The following is a 20,040-nucleotide window of genomic DNA, read 5'->3' as shown; positions in this document are numbered from 1 at the left end:
CTCCAGCCCGGAAGGGGGGTGGTGGTGCCAATAAGAAGGCCGAATTTGGATGCTGATGGGCAGACATAAAAGCACCACAAAATCCACCCCCTTTAGGGTCACCAGGGGCACGAGGTTCTGGTGGGTGTGAATACCTGTGTTTAGTCCGTGGGGGAGTGCTTAACTGTGGGGGCCCGGGGACTCAGGGTGTGCAAGGTTATGGAGGTCCCACTGTTAGGGGCCCATGCTGGAGGTAATTAGTCCGTCCTTGGGGCTCTGTGAGCGGGCAAAAAGAGGTGATTTCCCCCTGGTCTCTGCTGGAGGTGCAGAGTCCCACTGTTAGGGGCCCATGCTGGAGGTAATTAGTCCGTCCTTGGGGCTCTGTGAGCGGGCAAAAAGAGGTGATTTCCCCCTGGTCTCTGCTGGAGGTGCAGAGTCCCACTGTTAGGGGCCCATGCTGGAGGTAATTAGTCCGTCCTTGGGGCTCTGTGAGCGGGCAAAAAGAGGTGATTTCCCCCTGGTCTCTGCTGGAGGTGCAGAGTCCCACTGTTAGGGGCCCATGCTGGTGGTAATTAGTCCGTCCTTGGGGCTCTGTGAGCGGGCAAAAAGAGGTGATTTCCCCCTGGTCTCTGCTGGAGGTGCAGAGTCCCACTGTTAGGGGCCCATGCTGGAGGTAATTAGTCCGTCCTTGGGGCTCTGTGAGCGGGCAAAAAGAGGTGATTTCCCCCTGGTCTCTGCTGGAGGTGCAGAGTCCCACTGTTAGGGGCCCATGCTGGAGGTAATTAGTCCGTCCTTGGGGCTCTGTGAGCGGGCAAAAAGAGGTGATTTCCCCCTGGTCTCTGCTGGAGGTGCAGAGTCCCACTGTTAGGGGCCCATGCTGGAGGTAATTAGTCCGTCCTTGGGGCTCTGTGAGCGGGAAAAAAGAGGTGATTTCCCCCTGGTCTCTGCTGGAGGTGCAGAGTCCCACTGTTAGGGGCCCATGCTGGAGGTAATTAGTCCGTCCTTGGGGCTCTGTGAGCGGGCAAAAAGAGGTGATTTCCCCCTGGTCTCTGCTGGAGGTGCAGAGTCCCACTGTTAGGGAGTGCTGCTGGAGGTCTCTAGTCCGTCCTTGGGGGCTCTGTGAGCGGGCAGAGAGAGGTGATTTCCCCCTGGTCTCTGCTGGAGGTGCAGAGTCCCACTGTTAGGGAGTGCTGCTGGAGGTCTCCTGCATTTAAACAGATTCACCAGTTTCTAACGTTACTTTAGCCCTGATCAGAGCCCTGTTTTCTGGGTAAGACAGCGAGGTGCTGTACCCTGGTTCTCTGGCTCTCTGAGACCCTGCTAAAAGCAGTGACTCTGCTGCCTGCATTTAAACAGATTCACCAGTTTCTAACAAGACTTTAGCCCTGATCAGAGCCCTGTTCTGAAATCGTATTTTCAGAATCTGACCCTCTGCCGTAACTCCGCTCCCCGAGGTCCTAGAGATTCGGCGATGGTACCGTTGGATGCGGGGTATGTGTAAATGGGGGGGTAGAGAAAAAGCCTGAACCGAACAGAGCTTGTTATCAAAAGTTATGGATTAGTAGCAATATTTCACAATGGAGCTCTCCGGGGTGCTGGAGGTCTCTAGTCCGTCCTTGGGGGCTCTGTGAGTGGGCATAGAGAGGTGATTTTCCCGGTCTCCGCCCTGGAGGTCTGAAATACAGTCCCACTGTTAGGGGAACATGCTGGAGGTCTCTAGTCCGTCCTTGGGGGCTCTGTGAGGGGGCAGAGAGAGGTGATTTCACCCTGGTCTCTCCTGGAGGTGTAGAGTCCCACTGTTAGGGACTGCTGCTGGAGGTCTCTAGTCCGTCCTTGGGGGCTCTGTGAGCGGGCAGAGAGAGGTGATTTCCCCCTGGTCTCTCCTGGAGGTGCAGAGTCCCACTGTTAGGGACTGCTGCTGGAGGTCATGAGTCCGTCCTTGGTGGCTCTGTGAGCGGGCAGAGAGAGGTGATTTCCCCCTGGTCTCTCCTGGAGGTGTGAAATAAACAGAGTGCTACATTTTGTAAATAGTGCAATATCTCCAGGGCGCATAACTGCACTTTACAAGCCAGGGAAGGGGCCAGAATCCTGGGTATACATTTTGTAAATAGTGCAATACCTCCAAGGCGCATAACTGCACTTTACAAGCCAGGGAAGATGCCTGAATCCTGGGGTAAACATTGTTTAATTGTTTAAGTGTTTTTAAATGTATGGAACAGTGTTTTGTCTCTTTCAAAACTCTCCCGTCATTGGCCGGATACATGGGGACGATTTTATATTCACTATGACCGTTACTATTCCAGTGAGACGAAGTACGTCCGGTGACGGGAGTGATCCCATGTTAATTTTGTCCAAAAACCAGAGCATTCCCTTATCCCTCTCATTACTTTTTATTTAATGCATTATAACGGCTGTAATCGTTACTCTAGTAATACCGGAAATGGTCATTATCTAACGGCTGAGACCGTTAGTCCTGTAGCACAGGAAGTCGTCATTGTTGTCAACGTCTTTAGATACAGCTTTTCAAAATAAACTTTACTCTGAACTGTTTTCAGAATAAAACAGTTTTTAAAGCTTACTATGTGTTTACGCTAAATTACATCATTGAATATTGATTTTAATTTCTAACACTGTTAACCAAAGGCCGGTCAGGGGCAGTGTGGTAAATCGCCAGAACGCCGACACCTCCTCGTCACTCCACCGCTCCCATGTTTTTTTTTGTGTTGCCATAAATTAGTCTCTGTCCGTTGGTGCGCGGGGCTAATGCTAATAATGCTAATGCCACAAATACAATGGCGGCTTCACAAAACTTTTCAGAGTTTTACGGGGCGTGGTTTGCAATTCGCCCAGCCAATCAGAACTGGGACACTTTTTCCCCCCAGGATAGTACCACCTCTCAGCAGGCACTAAAAATGGGGGTAAAAGTTCCCGGGACTAAGTACTCTTTTTGGTGTGAACGCAACATAAGGGGTACTAACGGAACTAAAGGGGAAAAGTACGGGGAAAAGTACTCCGGTGTGAACGCGGCTCTTGATGAGAAACTCTAAGAAATGATTGGGGAATCACTCCGGAGTGGAGTCATGACGACTGGATCTGAATTATTTGTTTGTATTGGATGGTTTGTGTTCCAGCTTTCGATCAGCAACTATATATCCATAATCCACCAGTTAAAGGAAATACAACTAATGTGTTGTGTTATATTAGCTGTACAATTTACCACATATGGTGTTCTTAGTTTCCATACCTCCTGTGTTTTACGAGCGACTTATCAAGTCTTGGCAAACGGCATAAAACACGATTAAACGTGATAGTATAAAACCATGATCGTATCTACAACCTATAGAAATGCAAAACGGCGTCAGTTTAGACGTAATTCTGTCCTCCTGCTTACCGCATCATTTATGAGAAAACATTTCATAACATTAACACAACATATTCGAGGTGGTTTTAAATAACATATCCGTATTTATTTATTTCTCCAAGTTATGTTTTTGTGTGCACTGAGGAGTCGCAAACAGGCGTTTGTTTAATCATTTTAAGAATGGCTTTAATCAATGTTTGAAAATGAATTCTTCATATATGATAAATGAGAGGTAACATTTTATTTATGGTATTATTTCCACATATTTCTCTCCATTCTTCCTTCTGCCAACGGCGTCGCAGTTTCTCGTCTCTCCCGTTTTTGTGCTTAGTGCGTACGCATGGGTTAGAGTTTGCGTGGAGGACCGCACATTTTCCCGTCAAGTTAGTATTTTATCAATCGCAAACATTGCGTAGAAACTATAACTATAACATTTAATCTCAAATCAAACAGGCTTTTTACAGGAGGTTTTAAGTCAAATAGTAATAAACATATGAAATTACTGAAAAAGTAGAAGTACACATTTTAACCAATATGATAAAATCGCAAGACTCCACTGGACATCAGAGGTGGCTGATATGTGGCAATGCATCAGGTGAAGACTTTACATTTTGATCTGGCCTGATGTGATCAAGTTAAATTTGTCCACGGTAAGTGGGACGTAACTCTTGTCTTTTTCATCCAGAAAGTAGAGCGGGTCGGTGATTTGATTTGGGTTGAAACCCTCCGCCACCAGCTTCATCTTCAAATGCTTAAATGTGCCTGTAACATCCAAGGAGCTCTGTAATCACAGAACAATGAGTTATTAAGGGAAGGAAAGAATAAAGGCTATAAACCAAAGCAATCTAGTAAAGTATAGAAAATACTGGAGTTGAAGTACCTGAATCCTCAGGAATCGTGGCCTTGCGTAGGCCGGCAGGAAGTTTTCAACATGTTTGAAAACAGCTGCCGAGTCAAATCTGAGTCCTTCAGTTAAGTTAATGGCAGCCATTCCTGCTCTCCCCTCATGACCTGGAATAAGTTAAACAGAAGTGAAATAAACATATTCTGCAGAGGTCATTTCAGCTTGAGCTTCAAAAAAATTACAAATTGTGAGCAGGGAATGAATGTTATCAGGTTGCATGTGAAGGAGTAAAGTGATGTTACAAAAATTGCTTTGATGTCCTTCACAGGAGGTCTGTGTAAAAGAAAATGACAACATTGAAATATCACTTGATATTATATTGAGCAGCAATGCCCCTTGTGGAAACCAGAAAAATAGCATGCATTTAACTTGTAGGCAGAACATGTCTCAATCTAGTTGAAAACAGTACAAACTACAATTGTGAAGCAAGGGCTCTAGATTGTAAGCCTGTTACAATATAATGCTATAATGGATCATAAACGGATATTTTAATAGGTAAGAACAGGTACATTTTTGTTTTAAATGTCCGAAAGTCGGTTTTTCCACTGCACAATTTATTAAATACTTTTTATATCGGAGGTTTTTCAACTAATGTCCAAGTTGATGCCAACTGCAATTGTCGACCATGTTAGTGAGCAGAACAAATCATAGGGTAAAATTAAAATAACGACTTCCCCCATGTTTTCTGGAAAGCTTTTCAGCTCACCTATTTGCACTTTGCCCCGACTGCTTTACATAACCAGGGTCCTAGTTAAGCAAGTGTGAATACCTGCTATACAGAAAGGGGTAATAAAATGTTACTGACTGTTTACTGAACAACACCTGTACACTCCAATATAAACCTGGCAGACCTGGCGCAATATAAAATACAACACTGAGGTATTGAATTATAAACTTGTGTGATCAAAGACCGTCTCTGTAAATTAGACAGGCCATTACTCAACAGAACCCGTTGATGCTGATTATTTAATGATGAAAACAACAGTAAGTTGCGGCTGTCGGTAACTTCACTGTTTCTGCTCATCACTTTTCTGCTGTGACAGAAAGAACAAAGAGAAGATATACAGTGAGGTTACCTGGCACTTCCACTCCATAAACGTTGGCTTCTTTAATGCAGTCAACCATCGTGATCACGTCAGCCACCTCAGTTGTAGCCACGTTCTCTCCTTTCCATCTAGCATTGGAAACAAACACACATTAACGCTGTGTTCAAGGTCTTTGAACGTCAAACATCAGGTGGCTGAAACTCCAAGATGCACTCACCTGAAAGTGTCTCCCACTCGATCCTGAAAGTAGATGAAGTTATCCTCCTCAATGCGCAGCAGGTCACCAGTGTTGAAGTACAAGTCTCCTTTCCTCAGGACGTCATGCAGCCTCTTCTTCTCAGACTGCTGCAGGTCTCCCATATACCCCGAGAACGGAGCCATCAAGGATATTTCAGAAACCAAGAGTCCAGGCTCACCTGCAGTTAGTTCATCACAATCATGACCCCGTACTCACTATAGCACAAGGTGAAATATATACAGATATGTACGTGTTTGTAATATATACACACACATATACTGGTGTGTTGACCTTATACATAAGTATTTTGCTCAATAAAACAGCTGCTTGCATGGCTGTCGTGTCATTTTTATAACTAACAACTTGAGTAAAACTTTATAATAATTAAAAACAGCTGTATGTCCAAAGGTTCACCAAAATAATAATATAAAGATTGTTTCTAAGATAATTCTTTACTCCATCAGGTATAAAATATGTCAAACATTTGTATTTATTCCTGTATTTCTTTCTTGGGGGGGCGGGGGGCTCCCAAATGGTACAATATTTGTACATTGAGTCTACATTTCTTTACATTTTAAAATGTGACTTCTACTTCTGTTCCCCACAGCCCCGGTAATAATGCACCTTTGGCAGCCTCTATGCATAAACCAGAGGAGTCCCTCAGAGGTGTTTCTGTTTCGACGTCGAATCTGATCACAGCGTGTGGAAAGTATCTCTGCAAGATAAAAGAAAGAAAAGTAAAGCCAAAACATTGCTCATTGATTAAAAGCTTTAACCTCATAATGTGAAATGAAACCTGGGAATTTACCCTATGGAGGAAGGAGTCTCGGCCCACAGCCCCGATCTTGTCACTGTAATTCATCAGACCAAAATTCCCTTCAGTCGCTCCATAACACTCTCTGATTTTAACGTTTCCAAACCTGCTGATGAAGTCCCTCCAAACATCGGCTCTGATCCCGTTGCCTACTGCAAGTCTCACTTTGTGGCTTCGATCATTAGGTTTCTGTCGGGGAAAAAACATTTAAAAAAACAGTTATTTTTATATCTGGTGAGCACTAAAGTATCATCAATGTTAGTTCTGTGATACCTTTGGTGTGTTGCACAAGTAACGCATGATTTCCCCTATGTACTGTATGACGGTGACGTCATATTTCCTGCAGTCGTTCCAGAACTGCGACACAGAGAACTTACTCCTCAAAGCCACTGTGATACCTACACACAGCAACAGACAAAAAAACAACTGAGAGGATACGATTGGTAATTTTGGCCTCTCAACAAATCTATGATCGACCCACAAACACATGTCTGTGCTCCAAACTCCAATGTTTCCTAAAACTATGATAAGAGAGAGAGTTACGCTGATCCATCTGGACAAAGATGGAGTCAGACTCAAGGAAGGATGCGGCTGCGAGGTGCCCAGTTTTCCACTGTTATTCTGTTCCAGAAACTCCGTGTTGAACTTGATGGGGTTGAAAAAAAGAGGCAGCCCGTTTTGGGCCTTTCACAATGTCTCAAATGCTACTCAGCCCACTGGAGGATTTGGATCTTCTTTGGGAGGAAGCAGATCAGCTGAGCCAGGCTGATACACATCCTGTTCTTCTGGTCACTTCACTTGGTGGATCTTCAAACCGAGATCAGTCTTTCAGATTCTGCCACATACACTGCTCGCTTGTAATCGTTTGTTCATTGCTAGGGTTCGATGCCATTGGGTCAGTCTGACTGGGTTTCTCCTCGACCCCTCTGTGCTTTAATCTTTATATTTTATTATATGAGATTGAAAATAACCAACTTTGTATTAATTAATTGAATTAGTGAGAAAAATACAATATAACACCACCTATATTGCCTAACAAAACTACTGATGCTGTTAAAACGTTTCCTTACCAGATAATTATATATATACACCCACAAGTGTTTACCTCTGTCAATAGCTGAAGCAAATCCAAGGAAGCCGGCGGTGTGATAAAGAGGGAGGCTGATATAAAGCACATCATCAGAGTTCATTCCTGCTAGAGACAGGAAGCAGGCTACTTGCCACAGTTTGGCATGAGAGATCGCAGCTGCTTTAGGGAAACCTGTTGAAAGAGAAGCCAGAGGCATGTTGTGTTGTACACTGAACATTTTAAGAAATAGGCCTATTTCACCCACAGAATAACCATTGTACCATTTGTATCAACTCACCCCATGTTACTTTAAATTCTTGAAAACAACTTGATAAATATCCACTGGGGACAAAGATGTTTTGATGAACTTAAGTAAATGTTGGCCTTGTATTAAAACAGCAAAACAATATGATATACATAATTTATATGCTCTCTACTTTCCGAAACATGTGCATTTTCACTTGTCCTCAATGACTTTAATTCATCAAGACTTTCCTTTCTTTATGGATTTTTGTATTCACATTAAAGAAATACAAGAAAAACAAAGTTCCTTCCTGGAATCAAATTGAATTCCTCAATACTTTTTTCCTACTATTTTTTTTACAAGAAGTCAAGGTAACTCAGGTCAGTTATTGATATACAAATGCTCATTCAAAAGGGGATTTCTGCACCTGAGGAAACTCACCTGTTGTCCCGGATGTGTAAATGTAGGCTGCTGGACTCCGCAGGGTTAAATGTGACCTTAAATCCTTGGACAGCGGCTCAGAGGAGGCCTGGCTCATTTGATCTTTGAAGCTCTTCACATCTGCAGTCTGGCATCTGTCAGTCAGGATGAACACAGTGACCTGCTGCTCCAACAGAGCGGGCAAGACCTCATCCACAGCATCCTGTAACTCTGACAAGAAAACAAAATGAGCATCTCCTCTGCGCCTTTGTGCTTCCCTGCAGCTGAGGCAGTGGTTAACTGCACATGCACCAGTGTTTAGAAGTAAACTCAAAAATACCAATTATTTTTGACCTTATTTAATCTACTTGTTTTGTGAAATGTGGATACTTTTACCTCCTGAAAAAAACATCTGAGAGGTCAAGGGGGAAACCATTATTTAGTGGAAGTGGAAATTGTGACAACAAGGCACTGCTCAGTGGCGGCTGGTGAAAAATATTTTTGGTGGGGCTATGGAAGTGGTGACCAAACCATACTAGGGCGGTCCGGGGGGATCCTCTGTGTGTGTGTGTGTGTGTGTGTCATACTCGCCAACCCTCCCGATTTTCGCGGGAGACTCCATTGCCCTCTCCCGGTTTCCTCCCGGGGTCATATTTCTCCCGCATTTCTCCCGATTTCTGACAAAATCTGATTTACTCACGACTGTTTCCACTCGGACTTTAATACAGCTACACCATTGTTTGGTTTCCATGGTAGCACGTCTCTTTAGCAGCGCGCGCAACTCAAAGTCTGAGAGGGTGAGGAAGATGAAAACTGAACAAGAATCGACAACTCGACCCTCTGCTCACTCCTTTCCTGTAAAATACAGGTCCAGCCCACACATATGCTCCATGGTGCTACAGGCATTGCCCTTACAACTACAATAAGCATGTAAATGTTAATCTACAGCTCCGGCGATCCACTAGTGTCCACCTGCAGACGCAGCCATCCTCGACAACTACTGTAGCGTCACTTTGGATACGAGTCCAAACAACTCACAGACACACAGGCCAGGGCGCTGACAGGGCGCCCTTTGAGCATCAGATCTGACGACGCTGATTGGCTGAAATTATGTTTCGGCGGCATAGTTTACAGATAGCAACAGTCAGCTTGTTGGCTGCTGCTGCTGCTCTGGCTGAGGGCTCCTTTCTTACCGCCCGGACGAGAGAGGGTAATGATACACGCTGCGGACAGGCAGGAAACATGTGACTTATCAGTAACTTTAGACATTGTAAAACAATTTTAAACGAGATTTTATTGTAGATTATACATGTTACTGATACCAACTATATAATATTTACCTTGTTCATTAAAAATAAATATAAAAATAAATGTTTTATTTTTTTTTTAAATATATTTTTTTATTTTATTTTTATTTTTAATGACAATCAAACATGTGGGAAGAGGGGGGGCGGCGCCCCTAGCGCCCCTATGGGCTGGCCGCCACTGGCACTGCTGTAGTTAGATCATTTCCCCTGCAGCAAATTGTTATGTACGTATGGTTCACATTATGATGTCCATATTATGAGTTTGCCTATCCTCTGTGCATTCCTTTCTGACACTAAAAGGACATTTACTTGAAAAAAAAGATAGTTCCACGTGACACAAGTTTACTTTTAGTTACTTCTTACTCGAAAGAAATGAATTAGGCCTAGTCGAAAGCAAATTGCATCTCCCAGAGCCTTTACAAAAAAAAAAAAAAAAAAAACTGACTTAAAACAGTGACATAGTTCTACTCCGAAAACATTTCTTATTATTAAAACAATCATTTGAATTAGTTAACTCAATTAATTGATTAAAAGAAAGACTGATCTCCCTAAAAACCTACACTGAAGTTAGGGTACATCACATAGATCCAGCACTTAATGTTTTCATGACGCCCACAACAAGTGATGAAACCTGATTACCTTCCGCAGCGACCAGAGTCCTGGCTCCGCTGCACTTGAAGCAGTGTAACAGGGACTTGGATCTGATGTTGCAGTTGAGGAAAGCAGCGGAACATCCGATCTTCACCAAACCCAGCCACAGCCACAGAAACACGGGCTCATTTCCGAGGAACAGCGCGACCGTGTCTCCTTGCTTCAGCAGGCCGCTCTGCAGGAACACCCGGGCCGCCTTGTTACTGAGCTCCTCCGCGTCTCGGTAGGTAAAGGTCTCATCTCCAAACAGGATGAACGGCTTGTGTGGGTGCTCCTTCTCTGCGTCTATGAACCGATCCAGTATGGAGTAGTTGGTCTGCATGTATTTCAGTATGCGGCTCCTCGTTTTCAACTTTTTACGCACGAATTGGACATCCCGGAAAAAGTTCGGATTGCGGAAAAATAGGGCGAGAAGACCCACCGCGGCAAACACTATCCAGACAAGCATGGTGATCTGTGATCAACTCCAGCTGCCTGTGGAAGTCTGACCAGTTTATAACAGAGATACAACAAAGGTGGGAACATAAAGTTGGAGCACAGCCGGCACAAGGGTTACCAATCGAGTAGGATCATGTCGTCAGAACACTGATTAACAAAACATAAACATTACAATGGAACAACATGAAGATAAACTGAGAGTAAGACTGGAGAGAGGCGAGCTCTTCTTGGGAGGCCGTTGCATTTATTTAGCTGTTCTTCTGTTTCACAAAATACATCACAGACCTCTGTTTTTCTGCTGCCTCGTTTCTATGGGCATAGATATGTCTCATAATTATTTGTGTGAACAGAAAAATAATTTGTGTGTAAATATGTGATTTGTAAATGTAAAACACCATCCACAAATGCATTTAAAAGATTTGCAAACTCACAAATAAATGTGCAAATGTAAAACGGATCTGCAAATGCGCAAAATATTTTTACAAATAAAAAAAAGATCTTTGAATATCTCTTTAACATTTACAACTTTAGATCAGGCATTTGTGAATCCATTTTGTATTTGTCAACCAAAAATGCGCTTGTGGATCTCACGTTTCTGCTTGTGGATCTCAAATCTCTGCTTCTGGATCTCAAATCTCTGCTTGTGGATCGTCTTTTTACACACACGGAGTTTTGAGACAACCTTTCCGCCGGTCTCGGCTAAAATCTACTCGTGTCACTCGGTTATTTTCGGAAGCCACGTGATGGCCTGCTGATGACGACATTTCCGCATGGTTTTCAAAGTAAGAGCATGATGGTTTGTTTAAAGCGCTGTTTTTTTAATGAACAGCGGAACGTTAGATGCCATGGCCATGGGAAGTAGGGGTGCTGAGGGTGCTGCAGCACCCCCTGACGGAGGACAGGGAATCTGCACGTCCACAAGATTAATGGAAATATAATACAAATATAATACAAAAAAAACTAATTTTCGGCATTGATGTAACAACATTCATAATTAAGTAAAGATAACACCCTTTTCACCCCGGTTACATTTTCCATTTCCCCTGAGAGGCTCAGTGAGGTAAAGGACTGTTTAAATAGTTAACTTTAGTCTAAGTTATCTCAGTGGGTCTCAAACGGTTTGGTCACAATTTATGTAAACAAATATTTCCAAGGCACTCCTTTATAATTATTAGGATAAATAAAAACAGGTTTGAAATCATTCCAATGTATACTATAGACAGTAAACCAAAAATATCCTTTAAAACTGGAGAGATTAAAAAATATGCATAAATAAATAACTGTTAACTACGTAAAATAAGATATAAATGAACAACAAAAATAAAGTACGTTACATTTATTTGTTATTGGCTATGGTAGGTTATTGGTTATGTTCACATACTTATTTGATTATTAAAATGTAAACCGATCTTCTTCATATGGGTGTTTTAGAGTTGTACCCCCTAGATCCAGTCTCTTGTAATTATGCTCAAAGTGCTCCAGATTGAAGCATTTTACTTTAAAATGTTAAAAACAATCTTCCCGGGGGGGCATACCCCCGGACCCCCTTAGAGGATGTGACGTGTTAAAACATGTTAATACAATACTAAATACATTTTAAGCCTTTTTATATAAGCTGTCCAACATGTCAATAATGCGGCTTTCACACCAGTGCTTTTCCCATTCTAGCTCCGAGCTAGAGCTTTTCTGGTTCAGCTCCGGTTTCCCTTTTCTGCTCCCGCTCTGTTCACACCGCCCAGAGCCCGACTGGTGCTGCCGCTGCTGCGTCATGACGTCACCGTTTACATCGCTGATTTGCTCCCCAACGGCGCTCACAACAACAACAACAACAACAACAACAACAACGGGGGACTGCGTCGGGTCGATGATCGTGTTGCTTTTAATCATACGAAGCCAGATTAAATTAAATAACGACTTCTCCAACCTTATACTTTTCTCCAGAGTGCCGTGGTTCATTGTTTATTAATGTGTTTCAGCGGCATTTACCGACCGCTGCAGTGCTGGCTGCTCTTCCACGGGAGTTTATTCTCCCGTTAGCTCCGGGTTAGCTCACACGGCTCTAAAGTATTCACTGTCTGACTGTCACACAAGCAGCTGATACATATCCCCAGTTCCCCTTAAAGTGGACCTATCATGGTATATTTAAATGATATAGGGCCATACCTATATAAGGTATATTTATACGTTTCTGTTTTCAAAATACCAAACAGATCATGCATTTTAGCCATGCCTCATTTTGCTCAATTTGCACTTTTTTTTAGCTCTGCTCTGCAAGGGCAGATTCAGTGAGAACAGCACCATCTACTGGCCTGGCATATGTACTACAGCGTCTCCAGCGCTTTCGAACGGCAATGGTCATGGCTGTCTCCTCCTGATTGGTGGAGTTGGCCCAATAGCCGTAGCGCCACCGTCCTGACGTCAGGACAGTGTTCAAATCTGGATCAGTTTTTATCAGATCCGTTGCAGCCTCTTTTTTAGAGATTTGGGTATGGAGGAAAATAGAGAGGGTTGTGTTTTCTGACACTTGGTGAGTTCCCTGGATCACCGGGGACACATATTCATGTATAAAAGACGTACAAAAGTGCATTTTGCATGATAGGTCCCCTTTAAGTTGCAGCCCATGTATTGATTCCATCCGATAGCTGCTATAATACAAAACAAAACGTCTCTCCACAATGATCAATAACAGCGAACGGATGGTCAAAGTAAGGTACAAATAAACAGAATCACACGAAGCCTGGTTAGTGTTGCCTGACTTTATAAAGTGTTTTTTTTTTTTATAAGTGTGTTGTTGCCTTCTAGTCACTTTGCTCAGCGCTACTTCTTGTAGGCAGGCATGACGAGACTCTTCAGTCGACCCATGTTCAGGGGAGGTGGGTTTAGTTTCCTGCACGCCTCGACGGGGGGGGTGGGGGATGCCAGCTAAAATCTTGCCTAGGGCAGCAAATTGGTCAGAACCGGCCCTGGTGTCATCCCCACAGCACCCCCCATTTGAAACATGTTCCCACGGCTATGTTAGATGCATTCTTTATCACTGTTACGCCCAGATCTAGGGGAAACTAGGCGCAGCATAAAATTGCCCTCTCCCAACTCTTCCCACTCCCAAGAACATGGACACCGAGACAGAGAATGCCGTTTGGTCATTTTAATTACCAAAGTTTTTAACAAAGAAACGCAACAACCCACAAAACAAACAAATCTCTGAACACATAAATATTGCCTAACAAATAAGAAAAATAAACGTACAGGCTTCTTACCTACTCTGACGTATAAACAGGAGAAAACGAGAATCAACCAAAAGAAAAGGGTTTCACACTTTTGCATAAATTAAAGCGTGTCCAACAAGGACAGGTTAAAGTAGTTTCTTTTCTGAGGTTTTCAAGACAAGCAAGAGGACCAGTATACGGTATAAGTAGGACACAACAGGACAGATACGGGAGGAGGGAACAATATCTACACACAAATGACATAACGACCCAGGGTCGTAACAATCACCATCATCATCATGTTACAGTGATACAGTTAGTTTGTGTTAGTTTATTGGTTCAACTTTCTTCATTGTTTTTTTTGTATTCAGTCAAGCGGGTCAAAGTTACAAAGCACTTCACATCTTGCTTTTCTACAGATTACCTTACCACTGCACTGGTAAGGTAAAACTAGGCCGGTTAATAACGTATTTAGGTCAGCCTTAGTAAGGCTACATTAAATGCATATATTCCTGTCTATTGCTTTCATTTGTATTTAATGTTATTGTTTCCACACATTTCACAATTTGGGATGAATGAGGTATCTATCTATCTATCTATCTATCTATATATCCATCTATCCATCCATCTATATATCCATATATCCATCCATCCATCTGTCTGTCTGTCTGTCTGTCTATCTGTCTGTCTGTCTGTCTGTCTGTCTGTCTACAGATAGATAGATAGATAGATAGATAGATAGATAGATAGATAGATAGATAGACACCCATGAAACAGAACTGTAAACAGATGTACTTTTTCTTTATGGATATTTTACAAATCACTCCCCTTTTTAAACTGTATTCTTGTTTTACTGTCATATAGTATTTCATACCTGTTTTTCATTTATTCTCTTATTGTTTTATAGCCTAACTATAATGATCATATGAAGTGTGCCTCGGAAATACTTGTTTACATAAATGGTGATCAAACTGTTTTGAGACCCACTGAGATAACTTAGACTAAAGTTAACTATCTAAACACTGAGAGTCCTTTACCTCACTGAGCTGACGTTATCTGACAGGAGAGGACTTTCCTTTCACTTAGTTGTAGAAACAGCTTCTAATATCGGTTAGCGCAGCAACAACAATCTTGCTCTCTCTCTCTCTCTCTCTCGCTCGCTCACTCGTGCCACACAGACACACACGGAGCCGAGCTTGAATGAAACACCCAGAAGTAGGCTACTTGTACTGTACTGTAGCAGCATATCATTTTCGAATCAATCATTTTTCAAATTACGAAGTTCACATATATTATATTATACGGACGGACAGACGGACAGACGGACAGACGGACATATAGATAGATACTTCATTCATCCCAAATTGTGAAATGTGTGGAAACAAGTATAAACATAATAACATGAAATACAAATGAAAGCAATAGACAGGAATATATGCATATACAGTAGAAAGGACACAATGAATATTATAACATTTGATGTAGCCTTACTATGAAGGCTAACCTAAATACGGTGCTTTTTTACAGATGACCTTATCTGTACTGGTAAGGTAAAACTAGGCCGATTAATAAGATGTGAAGTGCTTTGTAACTTTGACCCGCTTGACTGAATACACAAAAAACAATGAAGAAAGAGTTTCCTCTGGGCTGCTTCGCTGCCAGCTGCTCCGGGACCCGAAAGTGGCAGAGCCTGTACTTCAACATCAATGCATACGAATGTGCTCGATATATGCTGTATTGAACCAATAAACTAACACAAACTAACTGTATCACTATAACATGATGATGATGGTGATGAAGAATGCATCTAACGTTCCGCTGTTCATTATAATACAAAAACAGAGTATTAAACAAACCATCATGCTCTTACTTTGAAATCATGCGGAAATGTTGTCATCAGCAGGCCATCACGTGGTTTCCGAAAACAACCGAGTGACACGAGTAGATTTTTTGCCGAGACCGGCGGAAAGTATGTCTCAAAATTTCGTGTGTGTAAAAAGACGATCCACAAGCAGAGATTTGAGATCCGCAAGCGCATTTTTGGTTGACAAATACAAAATGGATTCACAAATGCCTGATCGAAAGTTGTCAATGTTAAAGAGATATTCACAGATCTTTTTTTTATTTGTGAAAATATTTAGCGTATTTGCAGATCCGTTTTACATTTGCAAATTTATTTGTGAGTTTGCAAATCTTTTAAATGCATTTGTGGATGGTGTTTTACATTTACAAATCACATATTTACACACAAATTATTTTTCTGTTCACACAAATAATTATGAGACATATCTATGCCCATACGTTTCACTTCCAGAAACATACACACGCTCGCTCACTCTCTCTCTCTCTTAAAGGGACAGCGATCTCATCTCACTCTGCATGACCCTAATATCATAACATGTGTGTTCTGGAGAATCACAGAATGGACGATCGTCCTTATTATTATGCCGTTTAAACCAATTATTTAAATGTGTTTGTTAAATTCGGCATCATGTAAGTTGCGCAGTGTGTGGACCTGTCAGGTCCACACACTGCTTCCCCGCAGCGAGGCCCCCCCCCGCCCCTCCTGTTGATAGTTCACGAGCGTCAAGCTCCTCAACCCCCCCCCCGTTGATAATTCTCGATCGTTGGCACGCTGATAACAATTAATTTTTTTAATGGCACTTCATATCAAAAAGGTTGCCGACCCCTGGTCTAGATGCAACAGCATGCTTGTTTATAAAAGGAAGGACAGAACACTTGACCTAGTTAATGATTACAGTGTTTGGGCAGAGCTGCAGCTTTGACCTATGTTCTGTGACCCATTTAAAAACATTAGGTTTGTGTCGGGATGAAACAGGTCTGAAATAGTTGTGTTTTTGGTGAGGTTTGTAGTATCACCAATGTTAGGTCTGTGATACATTTGGTGTGTTGCACAAGTAACGCATGATTTCCCCTACATTGGGTATGACGGTGACATCATATCTCCTGCAGTCGTCCCAAAATTGAGATGCAGAGAACTTCCTCCTCAAAGCCACTGTGATGCCTGCACACAACAACAATACGAAACACAATCTGAAAGGATAAGATCGATTATATCTGAGGTTTTTCTGCTTAACATATCAATGAAAAGCCCAAACCAATAATACATGCATCTACAAACACATCCTTGTAGCCGAGCCTTTGAGGACTCCAGTGTTTTCTGAATCTATTGGTTTATATTATAATTGGTTTATATAAAATGCAACCCTTATTGTTGAAGAGGCTCGTCCCTCACGACAAATAATGTATTCTCTCTTAATTTGCAAGCATATGATAATATTTATTAAAACAAATTAAATACATTTATAAAAAAACAAACATTTATGATCTACGCACAGCATATCTCATTAACGTTATATAAAATATATGAAAATATAAAAACAGGCATAACGACGGAGGTGCAGAACACTTAATCTAGTTCTCTGTGGCAGTCTACAGTACAGGGTGCAGTGACCTGCCAGTATCAGTCTTCAAGGTATCACAAGTTAAATATTACAGTGTGGACAGCGTTTGACCTGTAATATTTTTCTAAAAATACACGTATACTTTATGAAAGGATCACTTCTAAGTGCCTCACTGACATTGCGAACAAACACCTGCAGCTTTAAAGCTACACTGAAATGTTCAACAGGCATATGAGAGATCTAATAAACAAATCACAAAACAAATATGTTGTTTTGTTTAAAGGAGTGTTACGCCTGTTCTGAGATGATCTGGACCAGGACATAGAAGTTGTTTCTTTGGAAACACTGGAACAATTTCTGCATTAAAGAAAAAGTTCCTTTTGGAACGCTAACTTGCTTTCTTGTCGAGAGGTAAATTAAGATTGAAACCACTATCATGTCTGTAAAGTTAGCTTAGCGTAGCACAAAAGCTGGGAACATGTGGAGAAAACTAGCCTGTGTCTCTCTGAACCTTATTTCTTGTGTAAATTATATTTAATTTGTTTACTATTTCTTGTTTGGTTAACTCACAGTATTACTGGAACTATATCATCACATAAGCCCCCATAACATTACAATTTGTTATTCTACTCAATTATATTCAACACTGTTTTGTAAACAAACATTCTGTTCTGGTGGGTTGTTTTTAGCGAACTTTGGAAATCCCAATTGGATTTGATTTTCCACCTCATTTCCAGTTTGTACGCTAAACTTAGGTTACTGGCTGCAGGTTTATATTTTGCGAACTCAAGACTGAGTGTCTGAGAGTATCAATCTCCATCAATGTCTCTTGCCAAGAAAGCAAATAAGCCAATTTCCTAAATGTCAAACTATTCTGTTAACAATGTTAAAGCAACACAAAGACACACACTGCAAACATCCATGAAGGCAACGGTTCTACATCGAGTAAACTTTAAACGCTTAATTAAAAAAAGGCACGTTAATGTAAGTTTACTGAAATTGTTAGAACTCAGTTCAAAGTTTATCTGCCTACTTCACTTCATACCTGCCCTCACTTTGTCATTTCTGCTGGTAGAACGGACTGTCGAAGCCGCTGTCCTGCTGCCGTTGTCTCAGCTCAGAGAACTGAGGCCGGGGACGGCCCCCCCGCTGCTCCTCGCCCTCGGAGCCAGGCGTGGGCTCCCGGTGTGTGCTGAGCTTTGCATGCTGAATGCTCAAAGTCTGGGTGTGAGGTGTCAATCAAGCAGTTTCTACTCGACAGCACTCACTTTGTAAGCTGTAGTTCTTTGAAGATTTAATTCTGACAGGCGTCTCCAGTACTTTAGCCATGGCTGCCAGCTTGCTAGCAGCATTCATTATTTTCTTCTCAGCCCTGCAGAGGACAGGAAGATCAATACAATTAGCCGGAGGAGTCCTGAAGAAGCAAGCAAACAAGTTTAGGACATTACGGTCTCTTGCCCTGTATTCTTTCCCCCGTCCTCCAGTAACTCCTGCAGACAGGTCAGATAATAGCGCCGCATCCTCCTGGCGGTGTCCTGCCTCTCCCTCTGCACCTCCACGCGGATCATCTCTGCTGCTCGCTCTTGACTCTCCTGGAGGTAACGCAGCATGTCTCCTGCGGTAAAACACAGTTATGATTTGTCCTTTTCACTAGTTACATTTACATGAAAATAACTGATCAGATTTACAAGTGAAGACATAAATGAATATTATGGTACAGGACATCATAGTGTCTAGTTTAGTCTTCTTCCTCAGTCCCTCCAGGGCAGTTTTATATTGAATTCTGGTGTGCCTGAATACAGAATATTTTAAATGTGCACACAATAAACACATCCATTACCAACCTCTGATCTTTTCTACAGTCGTCACGTATTGCTGCTCCATCTCTTCCAGGCCTTGCGTATTTTGTTGGTGATGAGAACTCCTGCAAGCAAGAAAAAAACATATTCTTCCATGATTTAATCTAAATTAAATGTCAACCTGATCTTTGGTGTATTTTCAGCTATTTTCAGCTATTTGAAAGATTTCCCCCAAAAACAAAGACAAGAAACCCTAAAGACTTTGCTGCTTTCTAGCAATTTGCCCTTACTTTTAATAGTCCAAGGGTTAATTACTATTTAGGATGGGTCAAATGTCTGGAGGGACTTGATTTTACTATTACTGGAGTAAAAAGTCCAGCTTATGCTTGGCATCATTAAGATGACAGGTAATGTGAGCAACCCGGTATCACGGCAAGACGTGAACATGTGACGATCTACCATGCTGGGAGACGTGAATATATCACGGTTTCGTCCCTTCAAACGTGACAGTTACACGGTATTGTTAACATGGCCCAACCAGTGGAGAAATACCCGGAAGTGCCTAGCAAATGGTCTACCGCGCCTATTGGTCGGTTTTTATTGTCAAAATTAGATGTTTTTAATTTATTTTGTAATCGTCACACTCGATTTTGCCGATTTTCTTGTTGCCCTAGCTGGTCGACACCTCTTTTAGCAGAAACAAAGGCTACATTAATGTATTAAATCGATGTTAATCCATGTGTGTGGAGGTGAGGATGTGGAATTAACGGACGTGACTTTGTGCGATTGCGTTGCCAGGCAACGCAATTTACAAACTCTTCAACTACAACCCTAATTATATTTTAAAACATTTTAGACAGCCTCACGAAATACTTTAATGTAAATTAAAATGTAAATGTGAAGGAATGTGTGTAATGTGGTGATTGACATTATTCACCCACGGATCTATGGGTTGGGGGTATTATTCCGCACGGACATTTTAGTTAACCGGACTCCTGTTGATGTGAAATCCGAAAACATTTAAAAAAAATAAAATAATACTTTATTCCGAGTTTGCTTGCTTTTCTCTTTGGAGGTCATCACATAACGGCATTGTAATACACGGTTTGGCTGCATTAAATATGACACATCTGCCGTAG

General features: G+C 42.0%; 2 protein-coding genes across 2 annotated transcripts; both read right to left on the bottom strand.

Moving 5' to 3' along the window:
• Window positions 1-3,670: 3,670 nt before the first annotated feature.
• Window positions 3,671-10,717, bottom strand: LOC117491966 (very long-chain acyl-CoA synthetase-like). Its single transcript, XM_034142125.1, has 10 exons — window positions 10,022-10,717; window positions 8,097-8,306; window positions 7,448-7,603; window positions 6,616-6,740; window positions 6,337-6,531; window positions 6,153-6,243; window positions 5,508-5,706; window positions 5,321-5,418; window positions 4,221-4,351; window positions 3,671-4,121 (listed from the first exon to the last, which is right to left on the bottom strand). The coding sequence occupies exons 1-10, from the start codon at window positions 10,479-10,481 to the stop codon at window positions 3,945-3,947; spliced, it is 1,842 nt and encodes a 613-aa protein (XP_033998016.1). The 5' UTR covers window positions 10,482-10,717; the 3' UTR covers window positions 3,671-3,944.
• Window positions 10,718-18,076: 7,359 nt separating this feature from the next.
• LOC117491881 (centrosomal protein of 152 kDa-like) lies at window positions 18,077-19,152 on the bottom strand. Its single transcript, XM_034141993.1, has 3 exons — window positions 18,947-19,152; window positions 18,561-18,717; window positions 18,077-18,474 (listed from the first exon to the last, which is right to left on the bottom strand). The coding sequence occupies exons 1-3, from the start codon at window positions 18,984-18,986 to the stop codon at window positions 18,342-18,344; spliced, it is 330 nt and encodes a 109-aa protein (XP_033997884.1). The 5' UTR covers window positions 18,987-19,152; the 3' UTR covers window positions 18,077-18,341.
• Between the last annotated feature and the right edge of the window lie 888 nt (window positions 19,153-20,040).

Source organism: Trematomus bernacchii, unplaced genomic scaffold (assembly GCF_902827165.1).
Source record: "Trematomus bernacchii unplaced genomic scaffold, fTreBer1.1, whole genome shotgun sequence".
In the NCBI taxonomy this organism is placed as follows: Eukaryota; Metazoa; Chordata; class Actinopteri; order Perciformes; family Nototheniidae; genus Trematomus; species Trematomus bernacchii.
The sequence above is the reverse complement of the archived record's forward strand: the minus strand, read 5'-3'. Positions and strand labels throughout refer to the sequence as shown.

What these genes read in the sequence shown, in the direction of transcription:
- LOC117491966 (XM_034142125.1), bottom strand. Translation starts at nt 10,481, where the DNA reads ATGCTTGTCTGGATAGTGTTTGCCGCGGTGGGTCTTCTCGCCCTATTT. An exon ending in GACTCTGGTCGCTGCGGAAG is followed by an intron (nt 8,307 to 10,021) that starts GTAATCAGGTTT and finishes TTTTCTTGTCAG; the next exon opens with AGTTACAGGATGCTGTGGAT. An exon ending in TGCTTCAGCTATTGACAGAG is followed by an intron (nt 6,741 to 7,447) that starts GTAAACACTTGT and finishes TGCTGTGTGTAG; the next exon opens with GTATCACAGTGGCTTTGAGG.
- LOC117491881 (XM_034141993.1), bottom strand. Translation starts at nt 18,986, where the DNA reads ATGGAGCAGCAATACGTGACGACTGTAGAAAAGATCAGAG. An exon ending in GACTGTAGAAAAGATCAGAG is followed by an intron (nt 18,718 to 18,946) that starts GTTGGTAATGGA and finishes GTTTTACCGCAG; the next exon opens with GAGACATGCTGCGTTACCTC. An exon ending in GACGGGGGAAAGAATACAGG is followed by an intron (nt 18,475 to 18,560) that starts GCAAGAGACCGT and finishes TGTCCTCTGCAG; the next exon opens with GGCTGAGAAGAAAATAATGA.